Source organism: Solanum pennellii, chromosome 11 (assembly GCF_001406875.1).
Source record: "Solanum pennellii chromosome 11, SPENNV200".
NCBI classification, from domain to species: Eukaryota; Viridiplantae; Streptophyta; class Magnoliopsida; order Solanales; family Solanaceae; genus Solanum; species Solanum pennellii.
This window is the reverse complement of record NC_028647.1, coordinates 2,341,118-2,367,650: the sequence shown is the minus strand read 5'-3', so window position 1 is coordinate 2,367,650 and position 26,533 is coordinate 2,341,118. Positions and strand designations below refer to the sequence as shown.

The 26,533-nt window shown below is 33.3% G+C and overlaps 4 protein-coding genes and 1 non-coding gene across 7 annotated transcripts; 2 read left to right on the top strand and 3 right to left on the bottom strand.

The window, feature by feature from the left end:
• Positions 1–20: 20 nt before the first annotated feature.
• LOC107004505 (NAC domain containing protein 50-like) lies at positions 21–4,950 on the top strand. Of its 2 annotated transcripts, none has more exons than XM_015202713.2 (5): positions 21–181; positions 270–528; positions 2,101–2,378; positions 2,472–2,657; positions 4,207–4,950. In XM_015202713.2, the coding sequence occupies exons 2-5, from the start codon at positions 279–281 to the stop codon at positions 4,708–4,710; spliced, it is 1,218 nt and encodes a 405-aa protein (XP_015058199.1). In that variant the 5' UTR covers positions 21–181; positions 270–278; the 3' UTR covers positions 4,711–4,950. The 2 variants fall into 2 exon arrangements, with proteins under 2 accessions (XP_015058199.1, XP_015058198.1); XM_015202712.2 differs by having other exon boundaries at positions 4,165–4,950.
• A 2,105-nt stretch (positions 4,951–7,055) lies between these two features.
• On the top strand, positions 7,056–10,850 carry LOC107004504 (NAC domain-containing protein 53-like). 2 transcript variants are annotated; one of them, XM_027913110.1, is made up of 7 exons: positions 7,270–7,411; positions 7,699–7,892; positions 8,243–8,523; positions 8,878–9,066; positions 9,338–9,799; positions 9,887–9,995; positions 10,130–10,850. In XM_027913110.1, exons 3-7 carry the CDS (start codon positions 8,245–8,247, stop codon positions 10,504–10,506), a joined length of 1,416 nt encoding a protein of 471 aa, XP_027768911.1. In that variant the 5' UTR covers positions 7,270–7,411; positions 7,699–7,892; positions 8,243–8,244; the 3' UTR covers positions 10,507–10,850. The 2 variants fall into 2 exon arrangements, with proteins under 2 accessions (XP_015058197.1, XP_027768911.1); XM_015202711.2 differs by lacking the exon at positions 7,699–7,892 and having other exon boundaries at positions 7,056–7,411.
• Positions 10,851–11,557: 707 nt separating this feature from the next.
• On the bottom strand, positions 11,558–17,539 carry LOC107004667 (malate dehydrogenase [NADP], chloroplastic-like). Its single transcript, XM_015202960.2, has 14 exons — positions 17,196–17,539; positions 16,554–16,647; positions 16,255–16,341; positions 15,771–15,855; positions 14,867–15,048; positions 14,175–14,245; positions 14,003–14,093; positions 13,469–13,543; positions 13,014–13,115; positions 12,712–12,834; positions 12,386–12,454; positions 12,227–12,295; positions 12,031–12,084; positions 11,558–11,932 (listed from the first exon to the last, which is right to left on the bottom strand). Exons 1-14 carry the CDS (start codon positions 17,366–17,368, stop codon positions 11,879–11,881), a joined length of 1,329 nt encoding a protein of 442 aa, XP_015058446.1. The 5' UTR covers positions 17,369–17,539; the 3' UTR covers positions 11,558–11,878.
• Positions 17,540–19,428: 1,889 nt separating this feature from the next.
• TRNAN-GUU lies at positions 19,429–19,502 on the bottom strand. Its single transcript has one exon. It is a non-coding gene; the product is annotated as a tRNA-Asn (tRNA).
• A 2,371-nt stretch (positions 19,503–21,873) lies between these two features.
• LOC107004217 (cytochrome P450 71D7-like) lies at positions 21,874–24,533 on the bottom strand. Its single transcript, XM_015202458.2, has 3 exons — positions 24,157–24,533; positions 22,754–23,304; positions 21,874–22,576 (listed from the first exon to the last, which is right to left on the bottom strand). The coding sequence occupies exons 1-3, from the start codon at positions 24,521–24,523 to the stop codon at positions 21,971–21,973; spliced, it is 1,524 nt and encodes a 507-aa protein (XP_015057944.1). The 5' UTR covers positions 24,524–24,533; the 3' UTR covers positions 21,874–21,970.
• Between the last annotated feature and the right edge of the window lie 2,000 nt (positions 24,534–26,533).

The window sequence follows — 26,533 nt, the reverse complement described above, 5'->3', positions numbered from 1 at the left end:
CACCCCCACCAAACCCCCCCACCCCCACCCCCTTCTTCTCCTTTATATAGCTTTGCTTCACTTCTAATCTTCACAAACCTAACACCCTTTTCCCTCTTTTATACTTCTCTCTGTTTATTTTATATGTATCTGTTGTTTCTCTGGTGGGTTTCTTGAAAGGAATTTTTCGCTGTTTTTTTTGGTGAGTTTGGTATGATTTTTTAGTTTATAAACCAAAAAAAACACTGTTTTTTTGGGTATGTTTTGATTTTTTTGAATTTTTTTTGTAGGTTCCAGAAATGGAGCAAGAGGGTGCACTTGTTTTAGCACCGGCACCGGTGGGGCCGGTGCAGCCGGTGCCGCCAGTGGCGCCGAGAAGAGCAGTGGGAGTTTTTTCGGCGACGTCTTTAGCACCGGGATTCAGGTTTCATCCAACTGATGAGGAATTGGTGAGGTACTATTTGAGGAGGAAGGCTTGTGGGAAACCATTTCGAGTTGAGGCTGTTGCTGAAATTGATGTTTACAAATCTGAGCCTTGGGACCTTAGAGGTTTGTTTATTTTTGTGAATTTTTTTTAATCATTTTTTTTATGATGTATTTTTTTTTTTGTAATTTTGGGCAGCTGATATGAATTTTCTTTTTTTTTGTGATTTTATCTGCAGGTTTGCATGTGGTTTCTTTGTTTATGTTATATGTTTTTTTTTTTGATGAATTTTTACTACATTTTATGATTTTATCATGTGTGTTTTGAGGGATGAGTTAATTTCAATTGATTTCAAAGAAATGGAGCTCAGAGTTTTTAAAGCTTTTTTTTTTTTTAAAAAAAATGTATCTTGATGGTTGATTTTTATCATATAGATTTGTTTAAAGGATGAGTGAATTTCAATTGATTGTTAAAAAGGAGCTTCCAGTTTTAAAGTTTCTTTTTTTTTTTGGCTGTAAGTAAGAAAAATGTTATCTTTTAAGTTGATTTTACCATAAAGATTGAATTTTTAATATATGGTTACAAATCTTTGGAGTTTTAATGGAATTTTTTTTGCTACTATGAAAAATGTATTTGATTTATCATAAAGATTTGTTTAAAGGATAGTGAATTTTAATTGATTGCAAAAAAGGAGCTTCGAGTATCTTTTAAGTTGATTTTACCATAAAGATTGAATTTTTAGTATATGGTTACAGTTTTTGGAGTTTTAATGAAATTTTTTTTTGCTTGTAAGAAAAATGTATTTGATTTATCGTAAAGATTTGTTCAAGGGATGAGTGAATTTCCATTGATTGCGAAGAAGGAGCTTTGAGTTTTAAATTATTTTTTTTTTGGTGCAAGTAAGAAAAATGTATCTTTTAAGGTTGATTTTACCATAAAGATTGAATTTTTAGTACATGGTTACAAATATTTGGAGTTCTAATGGAATTCTTTTTGCAAGTAAGAAAAATGTATCTTGTTGATTTATCGTAAAGATTTGTTTGAGGGATGTGTTAATTTTAATTGATTGGAAAAAATAGAGTTTGGAGTTCTAATGGAGTTTTTTTTTCAATAAGAAAAATGCATCTTTAAGGTTGATTTACCATAAAGATAGAATTTTCAGCAAATGGATACAAATCTTTTCGAGTTCTAATGGAATTCTTTTTTGTAAATAAGAAAAATATATCTTCAAGGTTGATTTATCATAAAGATTTGTTTAATTTCAATTGATTGCAAAGAAAAATGGAGCTTGGAGTTTTAATGGATTTTTTTTTAAAATATGAACATTGTATCTTTAAGGTTGATTTGCCATAAAGATCGAGTTTTTAGTTTATAGATACACGTCTTTCTTTTTCGCTGTTTTTTAAAGAAGAAGGGTCGGAAGGAATTGGTGATATGTAGTTTAAGGTCTTTTAGAATACTAATAAGCTCATGTATGGACAAGGTTTATACTATTTTCAGTTCACTTCAGAGAAAAGTCCAATGTTCAAGCAAAACCCGTTGTAACGCCTCTACATAAGAAATGCATCTTTTCTTTGTCACTTTGTGCAGTTTTTGTTTGGATGTGTTATCAATTTCTTATGTGATAAGACACATTCTTCTCTTGAACTTTGTAGTCATTGATTTTGATGCATTAACATTTGGTCTTTCTTGCACAGATTATTCAGCTCTGAAGACCAGAGATTTAGAGTGGTATTTTTTCAGCCCTGTAGATAGGAAGTATGGGAATGGATCTAGACTTAATAGAGCCACTGGAGAGGGCTACTGGAAAGCTACTGGAAAGGATCGTCATGTGAGCCACAAGTCTAAAAACATTGGAATGAAGAAAACGCTTGTTTTCCATAAGGGTCGAGCTCCTGATGGAGAGAGAACTAACTGGGTAATGCATGAGTACAGACTTGACGATAAAGAATTGGAGGCAGCTGGAGTTGTGCAGGTGCGAATTTGATATTGGAAAATGTATGGATTGTAAACCTACTTCTAAATGAAGTTTTGAATTAATGTGTTCTGTTTGTTTGCGAGGAAATAGGATGCCTTTGTACTCTGTCGGATCTTCCAGAAAAGTGGATTAGGGCCTCCTAATGGCGACAGATACGCACCATTTATTGAGGAGGAATGGGATGACGACACAGCCCCTCTGGTTGCCGGAGGAGTGACAGAGGATGGCGTGGCCAATGGTGATGAAGCACGAGTCGAGGGAAATGAGTTTGACCAGGTTCATATTCTCATGATCTTCGATGTTACCTGAATTGTTGCATTAAATCCAAATATTGCCTATTTCTGCTCTTTGCGCCGCTACTATTAATCCGGATAAATACAACTTCTGCCCTTTTTGCCGCTGGTATTAATGCGGATAGATACCACTTACTATTACAAGAAAATATGAATGCTATTGTCGTTACATGTTAGATCGGTGTTTTTTAATTGCAAGAATATTTGCTGTTCTTCTAGGTTTTCTTCTTTCTCCTCGTACGGTTGCTTTTGGAAACTCAAACCCTTTTTGCTTTTGATTGCGAGTCGTTACATGTAGAGGCAGTTTTTTTTTCATTTGTCGTTTTCTCCTAGTATGGTTATTCTTTAGAAACCTAAACCCTTATAGTTTTTAATTGCAAGAACATCTGCCACGTTTTATTTTCTCTTGGTTCTCTTTGTATTACCGTTCTTCAGGAGCATCGGTTTCTGTTAGAACACAGTAGTTTCTCCATTAAAATATGTTCAGTATTATGTCATAATTTTTTGTTGCCCCAAGTAGAGCGCGAAAAGAACTTGTGTTTCTGAGGTTTCATTCTAGCTCACTTTTGTTCGGTGAGAGGTACAAACTGGCTGAGTGGTTGTTTTCTGTCCTCAATGGACTGATATTCAGTCTCTCCGCTTCTCTGTCTCCAAGTATAAGTTTGCCCTCTAAAGTCTAGCTTTCTTCAAATATTCAGTCTCTCCGCTACTCATTTCATGCATTAATTTCTCATTTTATCGCATGTCAAATAGTCAAAACTTCTTAATTAGAATAACTGAAACTGCAGATTTATCTCTTTTAGATTACGTGACAATCAGAATTAGTTTTCCAGATTATTTTTTCACAGGCAGGTGCAGTTATCACGTAGGTAATAATATGTGTACTTACGGAGTAGAGCTAGCCAATTCCTAGATTTTCTATGCCCTACCTTAAGGAGAAACTTTGACTGCCTCTTTGTCAAGGGTTACACTAGATCTAATAATTGAGTTGTGAACGTGTGATACACTCGCTTACATTAGATTACGAGATAATAAATTATTTGTTGAGAATGTGTGATACACTTGCCCTTTTTATGCTTTGTTTACTTCTCCCCTTCTTAGAGAACAATTCTAGTAGATGAATGCCTTGTTTGAAGCTCCCTTAGGTAGCCATTCCCTTTAATTTCCAGATAATCGTACGGGAGACGTTGCCACAAATCGTTTATATTTTCATCCTCAAGTGATTTATCTGGACACCCATTGCTAACCCCGGGGGATGAACTTCAACTTGCAAAAACAGTGATGCATTAGTTTTCTGATATGGTTGGCTGTGAGTTTGTTTAGCGATGATTGTAGTTATGGATAAAATCGTGCTTTGTTGTTAAATTTATTCGTTAGTGCTCGTGTTAATTGACATTACATACCTGAAGCTCCGTAAATATGTGCTAGCGCGTTGAGTATTGTGATCTTATGCATAACTTGATGCTTGGGTCTGCTTTAATATGTTCTAGGTAATTCTTTCCTTGTCGCTAACGGTTGGATGTCCAAAGCAGGATGTGCGTGGTAAGGCTCCTTGCATAAGTGAGAACCTGTTTGAGCCTCGAGCTCTTTCGTTTGTTTGCAAGAGGGAAAGGTCAGAGGATCTCGAACTACTCTCTTTATCTCAAAGCAAAAGATCCAAGCATGATGATCCTAGCTCTAGCCATGCAAATGGTTCTGAAGATTCCACCACTAGCCAACAGGATCCACCAACAAAGACGATGACGACAACTTACTCCCCTACTCTCTTAACATTTCCCTTGTTAGATGAACCAAAAGAAGCTCCACCTACTAACTCCTTTAATTTTGACTCTTCCAATCTTGAAAAATCTGTTCCTCCAGGTTACTTGAAGTTCATTAGCAATTTAGAGAACCAGATACTAAACGTCTCCATGGAAAGGGAGACTGCGAAGATTGAAGTGATGAGAGCTCAAGCTATGATCAACATTCTTCAATCACGTCTCGATTTCTTGAACAAGGAGAACGAGGACTTGAGGGGACTCATTCGACGAGGTTAGATGGTAACAACAACTCCAAGTAATGCTAGTTATGCAGCAACTGTTGGCCGGGCAGAGGGCTCCGTTGTATCGGAGTCCTCAATTAGTAGAACTGTCTTTTAAGTTTAGAAGAAACTGAAAATGGCTGGGCTATGTAATAACTTTATTTACCTAGTTTTGCTATAAACTTGTACCTATGATGCTATCGACATAATGTCGTCTGTTTAACTAGTTATAAATAAAGTGCCTTCAGTTGCAATCTCTGCCTTTAATAGTGTCGGGATGAAACTTTTGTGTCTTGTTTGGTTGCTATGCTGGAGATAGCTTATCTCACTATTCACATTATACTGATCCGATAAGCTATTCCATATAAGTTTATCTTTATCTTGCGATAACTTGTTTTCAACCAAACATTGATTTTCAAAAAATTGTTTCCAAAAGATTTTCGGAGTTTCTTCTAAAGAAATTCCACTTTCACTCAAAAATGTTTATATGCTCCAAGAGTGTTTTAATTTAGAAAAACTATGTACTAAAAAAGGATTTTCCTTATGTTTATTAGCAAGCTAAAGAAAGTACTATGGAGGTTTTAAGTAATTTATTTCTGCAATTTGGTCTATGTACACAATAACACAACCATCATAAAATGGTGTAGCTGAATATAATATATGATCTATGTACACAACCATCATAAAATGGTGTAACTTAATATAATATTTTTTCGATAGAACAATTTGTTTCATATGATGAAGCTATAAATTCAACAAGATTATACATTAAGAGGAGTAAAAAATCACATCATTAGCTATGTAAAATGTAGGAAATTTAATAGACTCGTGCATTGCAAAACATGATTGTAGTGCAGTGATGAGACTGCTTCACCATAAATTAGAAGTCTTGAATTTGAGTTTTAGGCACAAATTTTTTTTTGTTGAAAGTGCCATCCTGAATGGGCTTTAGAGTGCACGATTTAGATTGAGCCGGAGCTCTAATGCGAACTTTGAACAAGCTCTAGCTCATCAAGAAGATTTAGGCTCGTAAATAAGGTGTAATGAAAAGTATAATGGAGTAATTGAACATGTGCTATAATATCATGTTGAAGCAAAGCAATTAAGCAACACCAAATATAATTGTGTTTTAGTTTATATGCTCTTAAGAGTGTTATAGTTTGAAACCTATTTTCTTAAAAGAATTTTCCTATTTTATTAACAAGCTAAGTAAAGTATTTTGCACGTTTAGTAGTTTATTTCTGCAAGGTAACATAATAAGAGATGTCACTAATCGTATCATCACATGCATTAAGAAAAAATGTTGTTTTTTCTTTATAGTCCACGAATTTTTACTCTCAAGTAGCTCATTCTTGGAATGAATCATAACTTATAAGTATAGTTTCTGTGATCATCTTATCTAGAAAGATTTGCAATTCATTTAACGCAATATCAATGCAGAAGAGATGTTCCGAGTTCATATTTTCAGTCACTCAAGTTCTGAGCTCGTCAAGAAGATTTAGACTCATACAAAAGATATAATGAGAAGTACACTCTTGTAATTGAAATGCTATTATATCAAGTTAACATTTGATCTCTGTACATTATATAATTTTTCGATAAAAAATATGAACCGAACCAACTTTTGTCTAAAGCGGCTCCACCCATATTTCCTTGTGGACTAAGGAAGATATGCAAACAAGTTAGGTTTGGCAATTGAAGCAACACCATGTATAAAAGTAGACAAGAACTTAATTAAACAAATAACAAAAGTAATACTACTTAATATGGCTGACTTGGTCCAATAACCAACAGTTTTTAATCAAATTTAAAGTCAAACATAAATTTCATATCCTCTTAAATCTGTTTTCTCATCGATAAATAGAATAAACTTCACGATTCGTTACTCTAATTTGTAAAACGGAAGAAGAGGGAGAATGGAATGTTAGCAATAGTAGCGTTAGTTAGGTTAGTTTTTTATTTTTCATAAAAAGCTATTTAGAAAATAGATTAGACAAATGAGCTATAATATCAACATATCAAACACACAACCAAATAGAGAAATCGTACGCAACTTTAAATTATCGTAAGCATCTAATTTTTAATAAAATTTAACTGAATATATTATTATTATTATTATAATAAATTGTTTAAAAATATATGCAAGATAAGTACTATTTTTATATACTTTTGTTGCCCTTCGTATTTCTTTTTTCTCAACATCTAATATTATATATATATTTATTTATTTTATGTATTATTCTTATCCTTATAAAATAAAAAATATCTTATATTTTATTTTCTTCAAAAACTTGTCAAAGGGGTAACCAAAATATTTACGTCATCAATATATACATACAAATCGTCTTCCTTTAAATTATTTATTCATCAAAATTCTCTTTTCGACCAAAGTTCAAAAATGTCTTTTTTCCAAGTCCATTAAACCCTAAATCTCACAATACTCCAAATTCCTAAATTTAATCTCAATTTTCTTTTTATCTGTGTTTAGTATAAGGTCTTGCATAATTTTAATTATTTTTTTTTTGTGAATTTTTTTTTAGTGTGGTTGATGGAATCAAGAGGATCGTCGAAATTGTTGGCGCCGGGGTTCAGATTTCATCCGACGGATGAAGAATTGGTTAGGTACTATCTCCGCCGGAAAATCTATGGAAGGACGTTTAAGTCTGATCTTATATCGGAGATTGATATTTACAAGGTTGAACCATGGGATCTTCCTGGTTAGTCTCTTTTAATTTTAAGTTTTTTATAGCTCATAGTTGATGGAAAGTTTTTGTTTTTTGAGTTAATTGATTGTTTATGTATAGATCTATGGAATTTGAGGTCATTTGTTGTTAATTGGATGGTTAGTAGAGGGAAGGATTAAGATTTAAGGGGTTTGGTTTACCCCAAATTTGTTGGTTAGTTGCTGAGAATTTTGTAAGTTGTTTGAACTTCGAGCTTTGGTGAACTGAGTTAGCTGTCTCGGTGTGTGTGAGGTATTCGGTGTAATTTGTTGAGGTTGCAGGTATCCGGTGTAATTTGTCGAGTAAGGTGTCCTTGTAGACCACCATTACCAACATACTCGGTGTGATTCCTCAAGTGAGCTTTGGGGAGGATGTGTTGTATGCGATAGAGAGGCTGTTTTTGATGGACCTTCAGCTCAAAAGAAGGTCTAGGGAGTGGCCCTTACACCATGTCTATATAAAAGAGGATTTTTTTGTAAGTTGTTGTATCCTCTTTCTTGGGGATTAATTGAAACTATATTGGAACTTGTACTAGATGTGTACATATGTGGTGAATGTGATTTATTGTAATGACTTGTTCAACTTGTTAATCGTAGTAATTTTTTTACACTCCTGATTAAGACGAATGTATTTTCCTTTTGTGTGTCTGTATATATTCTGACTGCAGTAGCTATTTTATCATAGTTCTTTTATGTTGCCACCCTGGAAGTTCTAAAACCAAAGCTTAAAGCTTTTTTCCATTTAGTAAAAATTGTATTGGTTGAGTTGATTGTCACATACTTGTGAGTTATATCATAAGCTGAGTGTAATGTTATGGTTCCTTAGGCATGTCAAGGCTGAAGACAAGAGATTTGGAGTGGTATTTCTTTAGTGTTCTTGATAAGAAGTATGGCAATGGAGCAAGAACCAACCGAGCAACAGAAAAAGGCTACTGGAAGACAACCGGAAAGGATAGGGCTGTCCATCGTAATAAGTCTCAGGTTGTTGGGATGAAGAAGACTTTAGTTTATCACAGTGGTCGTGCTCCAAAGGGTCAGAGAACTAATTGGGTTATGCATGAGTACAGACTGATTGATGAGGCATTAGATAAAGCTGGAATTCCTCAGGTACTTGAGGGTTCTTATTTTATTTCTTCTGTATTTTCATAAAGATTGTTTGTATATAATCATGTTTGTCTTTGGCGGATAGTGACTTTTTTTTCAATGTGAAAAATTTATAAGCATCTCACATCCTTATCCAGTTCCCTCAAAGCTGCTTCTGGAGGGAAATAGAAAAATGCTGAAGGTAAGTGGTCAGATGGACAGAGTGAATGCAAATTTTCTTTCTTCCCTTGCCCTTATTTGGGAGTGCTTGTGGGGTCATTGTCGTTTTTCCTCTTGGGGGCGTATTTCTAGTAATTTGCTTACATAGTTTCATCACCTTATCTTATTTTCTTCTCTTTTTCCTTTTTTGGCGAAAAGGATGCATTTGTTTTATGCAGAGTCTTCCAGAAGAGTGGTGCAGGACCGAAGAATGGGGAACAGTATGGGGCACCTTTTATAGAGGAGGAATGGGAGGATGATGAGTTACAAATTCTTTCGAAGGATGAGACTACTGAGGATTTTGTATTTGGTGATGATATATATTTAGATGCAAATGAACTTGACCAGGTATTTGTCGCAGATGAATATGTTATTTTTCCTTTTGTTTTATGCATGTCTGGGTGATGCGAAAAGCCTGTTCTCTTTCTCTCTGTGTCTTTCTCATGAACTGTATAAATTGTTATAGATTGACATTTTACATGGTTTCTGCAAGTATCTCTTATTTGACAAGGTTTACTGTCCTTGTTTGAAACTTAATCCTGGTGAAATTTTGTAGAATCCTACAAGGAAGGTTTAACCTGTATGTTCTGATTTCTTGTAATTTTTCTGTTGCACCCAGATTCTTGGGACCGACAAAGCTGTGGCTGGTGCTTCCCTTCCTTCGGATTATTCTTATGGTGAAAATGGAAGTACGGAGGAGACAAATAACTCCTCTGATGCACAGCAACCTGACGAGCTTAAACCAATTGATCTAGCTGTTCAAAAGAATTTTAATGCTGAGCAAGTCAATCATGAATATATTGGTGAATCAAGCAAGAACATGAACTCTGAAGATGGGGATTACTTGCTTAATGAACCAATTGTAAATGGGACTGATGACCTCCAATTTAATGATGAAGCTTTCCTCGAAGCTAATGATCTTTCAAATCCCGTTCAGGTTGACAGCTCTGGTTTCGACATGCTTGAGGAATACCTTACTTACTTTGATGCAAATGACGACTTTCAGAATATGAGTTTTGATCCTTCAGTTTTCTTTGGAAATGATGATCAAATTTCTGATCAAGCACTGCTGCCTCAGAAGGTAACATTATTTTCCAGCTTCACTCTCTCTTAGCTGTCCTAGTAGTCATGCTGAGGCTTACATATTATGTTTTCTATTATGTGGCAGGACGTTGGGGAGGTAACTCAGCAACCTATTGCGCCCAATGAAGGGTTTAGTGAAGATAAGAATGGTTTTGAATCGTCCTCCAAACTGGTACCAACTAAATTTGAATCAGGTAACGATGAGACTATTTTGACTTTGTTACCCATTGGATATGTTATTTGGCTTTGCACCCGTGTTAGTCTTAACTTTTCTGGGAATCAGGCTTCTTTTCCCTTAATATTTGTTATTTGCTTTTCAATATTGCAGATTATCAGTATCCATTTATAAAGCAGGCAAGCCAGATGTTGGGCAATATTCATGCTCCTCCAGCATTTGCTTCAGAGTTCCCTACAAAAGATGCAATTCTCCGTCTGAACTCATTCTCTCGGTCAGCTAGTTCAATTCAGGTCACTGCTGGCAATGGGACGAGATGGCCATTGGGCAAGCATGTGTATTACAACATTATCCTATCTCTTGGCCTATCACGGGGTAGTAGTGATGACTCTTCCATGGATTCATTTCATAAGATTCATCCAGGAAAGACTACTTCGACGATTTCCAGAGGCTGGTTCTGTTATCTGTTCTTTTCGTTCCTAATGCTTTTGATGAGCCTCAGAATTGGAACCATAATCTGTGCCAGTTAAGGCTTCAGCACTATAGGAAACTTGATCACCAAGGGTGGATGTTATCATACATACTCTGGTCTATTATTGCATCTCAATTAAGACTTTGATACTGCATTTGTAGAAGAATAGTTCCCGACCCCCCGCCCCACCTCCTTTTTTAGCCTTTTTTTGGATGGTTAAGTTATATAAAAGTACAGTGTTGCAGTCTACAGATTGGATCATAATAAGATTCCAGCCTTGAAAGCTTTGAACATATTATTTATAGCTGCTACAATTCTACCCTCTCTGAACCTCGCTTGTTAGATTACATTACATGTGTTTTTGTGTTGGACCAAGATGAAATCGATAGTTCTTCACTACTATTGTGAGATTACATTGGATATGTTTTTATGTTGGACCAAATTGAAATTGATAGTTCTTCACTACTATTGTACATAGGATAAGTTGAAATCGTTCATATAGGAGTCTGATGTATATCATATATTACTGTAAGTGGGAAGAGTTTTGCCCACAAGTTGATTTACCATTTTAACCCTGCAGTTTTAATAAATATTTATTTATTATAAATTAACTTATAATCCTAGACCTAATTGAACTCTCCAGAAACGAGCCGTTGTTGCTTAGCCTCATTGATCACAGTAAAATAAACGTAGAGTTTTTGCTCAACCTTCTTGATCGATGCGATTAGATTACCATTTTACTTTGCACTCAAGAAAAACATTACTACAAAATATTTTATCAATCAAATATTAAATAATAATTAATATCTTTATGTAAATTCTTATTGCATATTTAATGTATCTTTATATGGATTTGGTGGAACGATTTGGGAGATCTTTATATTTGATTCTGTTTATAAGTTTGGACTCTTCTACTTACAATTTTGTCAACTAAATCATTAAATTAATTGAAAGACAATATATTAAACTATTTTCTCATCCAATACGTGTGCATGTGGTACACTCATATTTACGTAGATCACATCATATTAATAACAAATAAAAAATTAAATATTAAATACATAAAATCAAATAAAAAGCATACTTCTGCTGTCTGCATATGCTTGAAATTTTGAACATTATTTTCTTCATATTTGCTCTCAAATTGAACACCAAATTCATGTCAAATTATAAGTTGAAATTGTATTTGATACCAACTAATACGGATATACGTATAACGCGCGTACCCAAAGCTAGTAACCATATATGGGGTTGACTCTAGTAATCATGGAATCGACTCGATTAGAATAATGTTGATACTGTGTCTCATTTATTATCTCCCTTGTTGAGACTGATTTATCAATGATACACAAATTACAAACAAACACTTGCATTATCATTTATCTATGCAAGTTCTTAAACATAATTTGTAACAATATGGTTTGCTGGTTTCACATCTCTCCGGGAAGCATCGTATCTCCGGGCAGATCACAGACCGCGATACCCTAAAAGACGGAGAGAAAAAAACTCATTTTCAGTCCATTTTGAGACAAAGAAACAAATTTATATCTCATTGCTGTAAAAAAAAAACAAAAAAACGCACCTCTCCTGTAAGATGGGCAACACATCTTTTCTCCGCGAGCAACTCATCTTCTGACTGTAAAATTTTAGTAACGTAGTGTTATCATGTCTCAACGCGCCCTTTAGTGTTGTTATGTCTCAACACGCGCTTTCAACCATATGTTTAGTTATGTAATCATCTCATTTAAATTCCGAAACAAGAGAGAGAGAACAAGTACCTTTTTTATACGGTTCCAAAGGTAATCATCAAATATTACTTCTTTTACTAGTTCATAATCACCATCTCCCTGTAAACGATAAGTATTTTCGAGCTCATGATAGTATTAATTAGTATTCCATCATATAAAATACGAATTTAGGGAGAAAAAAATACTTACTTTTGATCTACAAGGCATACTGAAAACTATATCCTGTGCTATTCCGTAAGGATTTCCATTTGTATATACCTACACATTTGTAGCAAAATTATACAACAAGAGATTCCGAAAACTAAAAACAATCGACATGTAAGTGGATATTAAAGACACTTAATTGCATGATTCGCGCTTCAAATGAGTTGGTCTATAACTAATGCACATACATTCTTTGATTGTGTAACTTAGTAACTAAAACGAACTATGAATTTGATAGCAAATTCAAAACAGATGAACGTCGAATCATGGTTGTGCCTCTTAATTAGAACGAAGAGTTAGGTGAAACTTACTCCAGTAGAAAACCAGTCTCCTTCAGGTGTAGGAGTGACAAGAGACCTTATTGCATCGACAATCGACACAGCAGTTGATGCAGCAGAAGATCTACCCCATTTCTGAATAAGTACACCGCCTCTCTGCAAAATTTAACTTACAAGTTACGACATTGTAATTGATGGTTGAGTTGGTGCAACAGGTGGTATCCATAAGGGATGCCAGGTGGCGTGGGATATCTACGCCACCTGGTATTTTATCAGATGAGCTCGTTGTACGCGTGCTTGCCAAAAAACAACAACATTGAAATTGATATTTTTACCTTTTGGACTTTTTCAGTGAACTCTTCCTCTAACCATTTAGTGTCTTTAATCACCTCTTTGACTGGCAATCCATTAATTTTAGCGTTTAAAAAGTCCGGAACCTGATAAGTGATAGCAAATAAATTAACCATGATGTTAGTAATGTAAAAATACGACACTCGAGCCTAACTCAACCCTCAAAACTAGCTCATAAGGGAAGGATTAGCCCAAGTCCATATTAGCAGACCACACATCCATTCCCTAATCGATATGGCACTCTAACTCAATCTAACACCCCCTTCACGCTTGAGCATGGATCGGGAGCCCAAACAGGGGGAGGTCTAGCTCTGATACCATGTAAAGATATGACACTTGGGCCTAGCCTAACTCCAAAAGCTAGCTCATGAAAGGAGGATTTCCCAAGTCAATATAAATAAACCAATATTCCAATCTCCGGTCGATGAAACATAATTACCTGAGTTGTTGAGTGATTGCCCCAAATGGTAACATTAGATACTTTGTCATAAAATACTCCAGCTTTTAGAGCTAGCTGCACAGAACCATGAGATGTTGTCTTAATAACTTCTTTGTTAAGGGTAGTTTCACGGATGGTCGCTGAACTTTACTTACTATATTATATTGCTTGGACTCTTTAAAAATGTCGACCCGTGCATGTCAGATCCTAAAGTAGTGCATTTTCGAAAAATCCAAGACATGCGCGACAACATTTTTGGAGAGTTCAAGTAACATAGCCTACCATAACAATAAAGTCATGATTTTTTATTTTGTGTCTTTAATGTTAAATTGGATAAAATTTAGTTACTACAACACAAGAAAGAATAGTTCTATGATTTTACTGCAATAGTAGGCATAGTTAAGTGATTTTTGGGTCACCGAGGTCAATTTCAGATACTATCAAATGTAGTTTTGCGACTTATCTGTTATATTAAATAAGTTAAACGACTATATGCGAAATGAATCATGGAAGAGAGAATTTAGTGTTATATACCTGGCATTTGGCTCTATTTTCATCTAACCTCGTCAAGGCGTGGAAGTTCTTTGCTGGTATATTTGGAGCATTTTTCAAACAAATCAATGCACTTGAAAAGGAACAGAAAAAAAAACACATTAGGCAATTAACAGAATGAAAACAGGAAAAAACAGATGAGACAATTCATTACTTGGTATTGCAAGGGTTTCCCACAACTATCACTTTAACATTTCGCGATGCAACGGCATTGAGAGCTTTCCCCTGTAATCATTTGACCAACAACGCAAAATATTGATTCGAACTTTTTTCTTTTTGGCCTTCATAAACCATTAAACTTAAGAGAAAATGATAAAAACTAGTCGCTTATGTTTGAGTCCAGGGTCTATAAGGTCTGTGTACGTTCTACCCTCCTTAGACTCCATTTGTGGGACTATACTGAGTATGTTGTTCATTGTTGTTATGTTTGGGAATTTAGTCTTTTAATATATCCGTTTTACTGAAAAACATACAGTGGTAGTTATATTTCGTAGAATTGGCTCGTGAGGAGCACATGAGCTGTTTAAACTGAAGAAACAATCAGGGCGGACGTTTTCCAGTTCATTCCCTCAATTTGTACCAGGCCAGCAGTAAACACATACTAGCTAAACAGCACCGAAAGAACTTCGTCTTGATGTCTTTTAACAGTATAAACGATTCACGTGCTTCTCAGGAGCAAATTCGAATAAATGTAACTATAATCATGTGCTTCAAACGTGACGAAAACCAACACGGCTACATGAAGGACTAAAGCTGCTAATTTAGACCAACCTCCAACCATAAACGGACTGATTTTTGTCAGTTTTTCGGAAAATGTTATAACTTAGGAGAGCAAGAAGAAGAAACCTGTTCAGCAAAGATTTGGCCGTTTATATCCAATAAGCCAGCTCGTTCCATACCGGGGCCTCGAGGCTTTGCACCAATGAGAAGTGCCCATTCTGCATCCTGGAACACCTCATAGGGATCTATACCTATATTTACCTCCCTAAGCAAAGGATACAAAGAGTCCTCTAGTTCCATAGCAACTCCTGCGTATAAACAGCTGATTATAGTAGACCCTCGACTCAAGTAAATCAAATCAAAGCAGGATTGAAAATAATCAAACGAGACTTGATAACGACTATGAATATAAGCGAAAGCAAGTCCAGAATCAGAAAGGTCATTAACACCTAATGCCAGACCACAAGCATGTGTATATCTACTAGGCTATGTTACTCGGGTATAGGGGCAAATCTAGAGGGTGAATTCGATACACTACATCAAAAATGATCATTAGCGGCAATTTATATATGTCCCTAAAGCCTTTAGCGACATTATTTCTAATGGTACTTAACTAATGCCGATAAATACTTTAGCACTCTTTATTAATGTCAATATTTAATGCCGCTAAAAGTTGTTTTTGTTGTAGTGATATCACATAAATTTTAGGATTGGGAGGTATGAACGAATACATTTTTTTTTGTTGTTGAAAACTAATTTATATTTCTTAACAATATAATCTAACTAGATTTCTATTTGATCAAGTTAAATGATCAATGAACTTTGTAGTAAAAAGTTTTTAGATCACTTGTTACAATTCAATTTCATTGATATAGCAGTAGATACAACACGGGTGCGATAACATTGTTTGGAACATCCAAGCAACATAGCACCCCTAGGTGACGGACAAGTGAAGTCACCGGTTAAACAAGGATAAGCTAAATGAGGTCTTATTGACATGGACTAAGGTCGATAGATATCGGGGACATACCTTCAAGCGCTTGGATGGACCGCTCAGACCCCAATAGCCTTAGTGCAATAGGTTGATCTGGCCCAAAAACCTCACCAGATGCAAGCTGAGATGTCAAAACAAATGATGAACTGGTTGAAGGAACCGGCATAACGTAATAGTTAATGGTCAAAAACACACTTGAACTATCGTTTTTTGTCAGTTTCGTACCCAAACTATCATTGTACGTTCTTGAACTATCACTATCTATGTATTAAAACACAACTCAACTATCACCAACGTTCAAGTAAGAGAAGACAATGTTTGATAGTTGACGTGAATTTTACTACTGAGATAGTAATAGTTCAGGTAGGAAAAAGGAACAACTAATAGATGGGGTGGGAAACTCGCAACAAAAGAAAAATACTTCTTGACCATAACTGTTTACACAAATCATAAGTACTATCCATATTTTGTTTCCACGAATGTTTCTAAATTACGATAAAATTGTGAATGTCTTTCTTACTTTGAAAAGAAGATGATTAGCAATCATCCCAGCAGCACCAGATACAGAAACAGTAATCATTTTCTTCCACGAAGACGTCTCTTCTTCCTGGTAACCGAAAGAAGAAGAAAAAAAGAGTGATCAATGACAAATATAATTTGAAATATACTCATTGAATCATATGCTCTAGATTGATTACATGAGGGTATCTAAGTGAAAATTTATAATCCGAAACTCATGAATTCAAAATCCTAGTTTCACCTTTCGACTTAACAATATCATATTATATAAACTTCCAGTGTATCTATAGAAGAACTTACAGCCTTGAGATCATAAGTAAGACAGAAAACTCCATAGCATTCTGATTTCTTCTTTGGATCATCAGTCTGCACTACACTCGTCGCTTGAGCTTCCCTGCAACATCAATCAACATGAACATAAATCAGATCGTTAAAATCGAAAAACACAATTGCAAGACAAATTTTACACTCCCTCATCCCAATTCATGTTGCGATTTGACTAGACACGAAATTTAAGAAACAAAAAACAAACAAACCATAGACATTTATGCGTAAAATAAGAAGTTCAAAAGTTTAGTTATTTCTAATACATGACATTTTTTCAAGACATAGTAAAATGAAAAGTTCGTCATATAAATTGAGACAGAGAAAGTAACGTACATGAAGAAAGTAACAACATACTTAGAAGTAACAAAGATCAATCAGATCATTAAAATCGAAAAATACAACTGCAAGGCAAATTTTACACTCTCTCATCCCAATTCATGTCGCGAATTTGACTGGACACGATATTTAAGAAACAAAATACAACCAATTATGCGTAAAACGAGAAGTTCAAAGTTTAGTTATTTCTAATTTAGAAAAAACATGACATTTTTTCGAGACATAGTAAAATGGAAAATACAGTCATATAAATTGAAACAGAGAAAGCAAACAACATACTTAGAAGTAACAGAGCAACATATTTGAGAATAATTATGAGTTCTCGATAAAGGCTTAAAGCTTAATCGACGTTGATGGGAGATCTTAGTTGAAACATTAGAGAGCTGTGATGAATAAAAACTCGCTTTTTTAGTCAATGAAGAAGAAGAAGGAATAAACTCTGCCACAGCCATTGCAGCAGAGATTTTAAAAACAACTAAAAAAAAGTGTAAAAATCACAAGCAAAAAAAAAATAAGAAAGAGTTTGAAGGAAAGAAGAAGAAAACAGGGGAAAATAAAGTTTGTGGTTTTGGAGGGACAATATTTTGGATCAAAGTGTTGATTTTGAAATATTAGTATAAGGCCATAGTTTATGACACTTGTCAAATAATATCCTTATCTAGTTACCTTGTCTTTATATTAATTGTCTACTACTCTCTCGTCTGTCCTAATTTATACGATATAGTTTGAAATTTCGGAATTTGAACTTTTAAGTTTAGTTGTGAATTTAGATATAGAACTTTTAATTTTTTTCTTAATATGAAATTTATATACTTCTTTTGTCCTAATGTATGTGACACTTTTCATTTTTCGAGAATTAAAAAGTTTAGATTGACCGGAAGTTTGAAAATGAAAATCTATTTTAGAAACAAGTGACAAGTAAAAGTGAACGGGGATTATAAATACTTCCTTCGTCCACTATTATTTGTTAGGATAAGATCATGTGCACAATCCTTAAGAAAAATTTAGTATAAAGTGCAATTTGACTAATATAACTCTATTATCAATCATTATAAAAATGTTTTGTACTTTTTAAAAATTGTAAAACAATTTTTTTCACGTCGAAGTGCTCTTGTAACTTTAAAATGATTACTTTTTGAAACCAATAGTTAGGTAATTTTTAAGGGCAAAATTGGAAAAAGTGACTAATTGTTTCTTGATTGTTAAAATTGACAATTAATTTTGAACAACTATTTTTAGTATACCTGACAAATAATAGTTGACAAGAGAGTATATTATTATTACTTTGTATGGAAAGTTAGGTAGCTTCGAGATAACTCAATTGGTTTGGAGGGTGATCATCCACGCGGGTGATCCGCGATCGATCCTTTCTCAATATCTTTTTGATCAAGTTTGTCGTATAGGATTTGCCTAATACAGTTTACATCCTCGATATATTTGCATGCTACACAATAGAAGATTTATCTAATGTGCACAAATTGCTCGCCCACAGAGCATAAATTATCACGACTGCGAATTATCACGATAGAGTTAATGAAAAGAAAAGAAAACTACATATCTTCATTAAAATGAAATGGAATGGAATTAAGTGAAGGACCACAAAGTGTTGTTCTTTTATTGTGTTTTTGGGAATAAGCAGAATTGAAGAATGAAATATCCTTAGGCTAGAAGATAAAAAGGTTTTAATTTAGAATAAAACCAATGCATAAGACAGAAGGACAAAAATATTTAAAAGATTCTGGGAAAATTGACATCCAACTAGAGTACACATTATGAGAATTTATTTAATTAAAAAGAAATGGATATAGGTACTATAAAAATTTCAAATGGAAATAATAATAAGTATATATACATACGCTTGATCTCATCTGACAATTAAATATTTCATGTTGTGGACATCTGAGTTAACGTGATATAAGGATTTTAGAGGTGTCTGAATGATCATTTTATAAGTTGGAATATTCAACTAATATAATGAAAACAAAATAAAGTATTTAGATGTGAATATAGACAAAGTTAAAGTGCTTAATTGTTTCGTAAATGTCAGATTAACATATTTATCTATCATTTTTCAATATGAGACATTATAAAACAATAAAAAATTATATAACCGTCTGAATATTATATTTATCAATATAATATATTATGAAACTAGACGCAACGATCATTCAAATATTCTGTAAAAGTGGCTACTTGGTGTCATTTGTAGTTACAAAAACTATGTGGACTTGGGCCTTACACTTTTCATGGTGGACTAGATTGACCCAAGAGTTCCTTTTCCAAATATGATCCAACCAACTAATTTTAATTTGATTCGCTCATTAATTAACTCTGTGCAAATTTATTTCTTATCTATGATCTGATTAAATACATTTGAACTTTCATTTTGATTCATATTTAAATTTAGAATAGTCAGCAAAATACCGAACTTTCATTTTGATTCATATTTAAAATTTGGAATAGTCAGGTTCTAACGTGGATACAGAACACCGAATAGAAAATCAAAAGAAAACGCTAGAAGGAGGGCTTGAACCTCCGACCTTGTGGTTAACAGCCACACGCTCTAACCAACTGAGCTATTCCAGCTTCTTGTTAACAAATATTGAAGTTATGTAAATCATATATTCTCTCCGTCCATTTTATGTGGCAACATTTGATCAGACACAGAGTTTAAGAAATAATGAAGACTCTAAAATGTTTATCAAATTGTCCTTCGAAAAAGTAAACTCACTTTTCTCTCTTCTCATAAATGTATCAGGTACCATCTTTAAGTGGGATCAACAAGGGTAAAAAATGAATTGTACCTTTAAATACTTACCATATAGAAAATGTGATATTCTTTTTGAGACTGACCAAAAAGAAAATAGTACCACGTAAAATGAGACGGAGGAAGTATAAAGTAAAATAATATTTTTAACTTAGCATAACTTTATTTTACAGTTCACTATTTTATCAACTTTAATCTCGATTGAAATAACTGACATAAGGATTTTCAAAATTTTTTCTCCATTGCAAGGCTATTGATTCTTTATTCGAAATTAATATATATAAGTCAATGGTTGATTCTTTCTTCTGAGTACTTTTCAATAGTCCAACATAATAAAATTGCTATTTATTTTTCAAAACCTACTACTAACTACTATATTAAAAAAAAATAAAAAAAATCAATCAACTTCAATATCTTAATATTATCCAAATTACTTAATCAATCAACTTCAATATCCAAATATTATCCAAATTACTTCTAGCATCAAGGGTATGACTTTATTAAGTACTAAAGTTTTTCTCCTTTGAAATTATTAATTTTTTAGTCAAAAGTTAATAGGAGAAAAAGAATAATGAAGTGGCCGTTAAGAATCATAAAATCGTAAGTTCAAATATCTGTAAAGACAAACATATATATCTAAATAGTGATGAATGAAATATAATTATCTCATTAAACTCATACTATCGAAGGTAATATATGCTCTGTAATTCGATATATTGCAAACAAACTAGTACATATAAAATTCTTAAAGCTAATGCAACATTGTGTCGCGTTATTAATGGCATAACTATGTACGAGGTAAATATCAATTGACACAGAGTTTAAGAAAGTACAAAAGTCTTTTGAATTTATGTGGTTTCAAACTAAAGATATACAAAATGTATCAAAACATGTCCTTCAATCTTGTATTAAAGATATACAAAATGTATTAAACATGTCATACAGAAACACTTTGTAAGATGATGAACTACCTTATGTTATTATTTTTATTTATCTTGTTGAATAAAGTTGTTTTGTGAACTTCTTAACTAGAAACTCAACTAAAACACTTGTAAGATGATGCATATTTATTTTACTTTTTATATAATACTTTGTTCGTTTCAATTTATTTATCTTATTTTTCTTTTTAATCTATTTAAAAATTTATCTCTTTTAGTTTTTGACAACTCGATCTTTAGTTCTGACTTTTTACGTGGTACGTTCAAGACCGCGAGATTAACGTTTTGACACATTCTACATATATTTAGTTTAAGACCATAAGACTCAATCTCTAATTACTTTTTTAAACTTTGTATGGAACTTTTTAATCTTGTGATTTTAATAAAACTAAAAATATCTATAAGAAAAAGGTATCAAAATGTCATTGTTCTTGTGGTCTTAAACATGTCAAGTGAAAAGTTAAAATCATAGAGTTTTCCAAAAGGCAAAAATATCTTTTTTGAACTGACTAAAAAATGAAAAAAGACAAACAAATTGAAACGATGAGAGTAGTATTAATTCTCTCTAATTCATTGAGTGTTTACATGATCGAGTGTTTATTGACCGAAAGAAGGAATAAATTATAGAATGGTTAGTAATGAACAATATGAAATGACTCTTTTGATAATAAACTTATATTACTATATCAAAAATGATCTTTAGCGTTAATTAATTAATGAAAATAACTTAATTATCACTAAAATATGTATTTTTAACGACAATTAGCACTCCTTGTATATGTCTCTAGAGCCTTTTAGCGACATTGGATCTAATGGCACTTAAACTAATACCGATAAAGACTTAAGCATTCTTATTAATGTGTCTATTTATTACCGTTAAAAGTTATTTTTGTTGTAGTATCATGCACCCCTAGAGTAAGTTTAGACTATTGTAGAGCTTATAACCCCTAAATCAGGATCACGCACTACAAGCCTATCCAGAGGTAGAGCTCCCAAAAGAATTTTCTTCTTGATCAGGCTCAAACTTAAAATCTCTATTTCACGATGAAAGCAGTCCTACCATTGCGATAACAAATATTCGTGTCTATTAGGTATACCATTAAAATGGAACAATGATATATATTTTATTTGCTCTTATTTGTTGATATATGAAGAAAAAAAAAAGACATAAAAACACCATCAAAGTTGTCCCGTATTTGTATAAAGATATCTTAACTTTTAAAGTGTTCTATCACCCCACAAAACTATTTAATTTCTTTGTAAATAGCGCGATACATTCTTAATAGATAAAAGATAAATGCATCTTTAGAAAGATGCCACATAAGAGTGATACAATGATGTGTCTAAGGTTAATAAGGAGTCGCAATCAAGTAAAGATCATTTTTCTTACTGGTACTTCCTCCATCCGATTCAGTCAAATCCAAGTCTGTTGGGTCCATTCCATTAGGGAGTTTCCAATCGAAGTGATATAGTGATTGAGCCAATGACGAATAGATATTAGTTAAACCGAATGATATCCCAGGACAAACCCTCCTCCCACTACCAAAGGGAAGAAATTCAAAATTATTACCAACAAAGTCCACAGAACATTGTTCAAATCTCTCTGGCTTAAAGCTTTCGGGGTCATCCCAATATTCAGGATCTCTTCCCAATGCCCAAACATTAATCAAAACTTTAGTCTTCAAAGGAATAGTGTAGCCGTTTATGTCCGTCTCTTCCCTACATTCTCTTGGGACCGAAAGTGGAACTGATGGATGGAGTCTTAGAGTTTCTTTAACGACTAACTTTAGGTATTTCAACTCCTCAACATCATATTTATCAAACTTTACGTTACCTTTAAAGGCTTCTCGCACTTCTGCTTGAGCTTTCGCGAGTATACTTGGATTTCTCATCATTTCAGCCATAGCCCATGTAGTTATTGTCGATGTAGTTTCCGTTCCACCAGTAAACATGTCCTACAATTAAAAATAGTCGAGTCATGGTTTTTGAGAATTTCAAAACAAAAATGAATGACTTTCTTACAGAATTACCCTTAGCTTAATTAGCTAGCTGAGTGACCAGTTCAGATATTATCTCCAAGACTTTTTGCAAATGGTTTGAGTAAAAACAAACATAATATATTCAAAACTTACAACAATGATAGCTTTGATAGTGTGGTTGTTGATTGGAAATTGAAGACTTTTGTCCTTCATAAGTCTTAGTAGGACATCAATTAGGTCTTCATCACCACCTCCCAATGCATCATCATCATCACTAGTCCTCTTGTGATTTGCAAAATTCTTCTTGTGCTCATTGATGACATCTTCAACAATTGAATCTATTTTATAGTGGACATCTAGTATTTTTTTCTTCACTCCGCCAAGACCATGAAGAAACTTGTATGAAGGGAAAATGTCAGCCATATCAAAGCCTTGATTTGACAATCTTAAAACTTGTCTAACTAGTTTTATAAATATGTCTTGATCTTTTAGTAATTTACCAAATGCTGATCTACATATCATGGAGCTTGCAAACCACAGCACCCTTTCTGAAAAATTAACTGGCTCTCCAGAAGATGAAGATGATCGTATAGAGTCGATAAGATGAACAACCTCATCATGTCTAATCGAGCTGAATGACCGGACATTCTTTGCATTCAACAGTTCCATGACAGAAATTTTACGCATTTGTTTCCAGTAATCACCTGTTTGTTAATTTAAGTGTAGAAATTATCAAGTGTCATATGCAAAACCTAACAAAGCAAATCTTAGATGTCCATAAATAAGACAATGAAGAGAAATATATCAAAAGAGATAACAAAGTAACATGACAATTCATGTGAGATGCAATCAAACTTATTTGTATTATGTCATGTAAGCAGAGGCGAATCTAGAATTTTTCGAACATGGGTGCACCAAGTGAAATGTATTGAAGTGGGAAGTGATCCTTAATTCTCCAGGTCAAAAGCTCAAGATGGACCATTTAGACTTCTTGTCATACGGGTGCCAGAATATAATATTATACGAATTTTAGAAAATATATATATAAAATATCTGATTTTTCGAAGAGACCACGGGTGCTGATGCCCTATATTTTGGCTCTAAATTCGCCACTGCATGTAAGACACTTGTTTATACTTATTCAACTTTATACAGATTTTAAGTATCTACTTGATCACGTCCAACATTAGAGGGCATAGATACCAATCGATGTTAAGTTAAAAAGCCCATTTGTGTATTTCTGTCCAATTAATAATCCACTTATGAGAAATTCAAGTTAATTTACATTCTCCCCTTATGCAAGTACTCCTCTAAGGATTATATTGTGAAATGTATAATATAAAGGATCCTCAAAGGGGAAAGATACTTTTGTCCTTCGTCACAAAAAAGGGTATGATGAGCTTGATTCGATTATTTCCAAGATCGAATTCCAGCTTTTTCTTATGTAGTGTATTATTATTTTTCCTTTTTTCTACCCTTTCTATTCGAGGAGTCAAAACAAAAGAAAAGTAAAACTCAAATATATTAGGGCAAAAAAGCGCCTAATTAACACTCACCATAAGGGCTAAAGGCGATGTCACGACTATTATAAGTGATAATATCCGTGACCAAGAGTTTAGGTCTAGATGCAAACGCGAGGTCATGAGTTTTTAGTACTTGTTTAGCCATCTCAGAAGAAGTAACAACAACAACACAAACTTCACCAAGTTGAAGGTGCATCAAAGGACCATATTTTTTGGCCAAATCTCTAAGGACATGATGTGGATATCCACCAACAATGTGATGAATGCTGCCTATAAATGGAATTTTCCATGGACCTGGAGGCAATTTTTTAGTTGTTTGGCTTTTGGAGTTTTTCCATTTTCTTAGCAAAAATAGGAAAGATAGAAAAAGAAAAATGTTAACTAGACTCAACATTTGCATATTGGGAGTGTGTTTGATGATTCTTAAATCAAAGTTCAATATTTATAGTGGTGACAAGATATTATTTCATAATGTATTATACTGCTTTTTATTGTGTTTGATTCTAACATACTATTTTATTTTAATAAATATAATATTTGAGTAGATTATGTCTCCCTCCATTATCATACAATGTCAGATCACATTAATTGTTACTAGAAAAGTAGGTTACGTGATTGAGTTACTTTAAAAAGGTATAAAGGATACAATAGAGTTATTAATTGAATAATAAGTAAAGATAAAATGAGAAATAAAAAAGTTAAGGTAACGATACAATCATATCAAATCGATCGTTGCACACAATGGAACTTTTAATGATAAATACAATAAAATTTAAGTAATAATATAATCTTCTACTTAAACATCAGTTATCACGCCAAAAAACATATTGTATTTAAACTAACAATAGTGATTTGGACAGTTAGAGTTATTGCCGCCGCTTACTGGTGCTTCCATTCAAAGCTTATAACACTTCTCCTTTCGACCTTCCAGCACCGGACAGGTGTCAGACTCTATACATTGTATTACCACTAAGCAGAGTCCTGTGTTTTTTTTTTTTTTAATAGACCCCTGGTATGTGCCGCTTTCCTAATCAAAAGATAGGAGACCACCCCTTCTCCCGAAATTACGGGGTCATTTTGCCGAGTTCCTTCAACATGGTTCTCTGAAGCGCCCTAACACACTCTACTTGTTCACCTATGTCGGTTTGAGGTACGGTCAGTTCACCGAGAGGATCGCCTTCCCAATTGAAAGTTTCAACCTTGATGAAATCATTTGACTTCTATTATTGATTTTATCTTTTCAACGCTTATCAATTTATTTACACAAAAAACTTTGAAAAATCTCTAATAACAGAAGGAAATTAATACTCTGAAAATTCAGCTTCTAATCTTTTCCCAGCTGCCTCACTTGACTTTATACAAGAACATGTTTGTAAGATACTCTTTAAATATTTAATTTTTTTCACTTCTTAAGTTTTAAATATACATCAAGGATCGAAACGAACACATTTATTACATATTAAGGATTATTTGAGTTGAATATGTCGTGCAGAATTTGCTCAGTACGATTTATATTTCATGTGTGATTTGCAAGTTATTACACAGTGAAAGTTTATCTAAATTCACGCAAAGTGCTTATCACGGAATGATCACCCGAAGAACAGAGACTATGACGAAAGTTATAGCAGTTGTGAGTTATAACAAGCATGATATCATAACCTGGAAATAAAATAAAAGTATTTTACAAACATAGGCTAATTCTTGTATATAAGTCAAGTGAGGCAACTATTTAAAGATGGACATTTTTTTCCTTTTATTATTAGAAAATTTTCGAAGCTTTTTTTTTTCGGCTCTCAGCGTCAATGTCGGCCCAGCAGAGTGCTTTCACCGTTGGTGTTTTTTTTTATCTCTATGCATTTCACGCTCCACCGGAAATTCCCTCTGCCCCGTACCTTGTATAGAAAAATCAAATCACTCCACAATTAAAAATGTAATTTATTCACATGTATTTGAATTGATTACATATTTTTTAACATTTAGCTATGTATTCATTTAAAAAGTAATAATTTTTTTGAATTTTATGGCTTCTTTTATAAGAGATCTTTATTTTCACATATAAGGATCTTTATTTTTACACGTAAAAAATTTAAAAAGGTTTTTTTCCAAAACTTATATAATGGAGAAGTCATGGCATCACAGTGTATGTGTTTGTTAATTTGTAGGGAGGAAAATATATTATTATTTTTTGGTGAGACTAAATATTTTCTCAAGAAAATAAAATTCAAAAAAATAAAAATATTATGTCTGGAAGTAAGAAAAAAAAGGTTTCATTAATAACATTTCACACTGATTATATTCTATTTTCTTATTCTCTCTTGTTTGAATATGTCATAGAAAGGAACTGATAGAAGAATTAAAAGTTATATAATTATTAATATAATCAACCGGTTGTAACGTATTATTGAGTTAT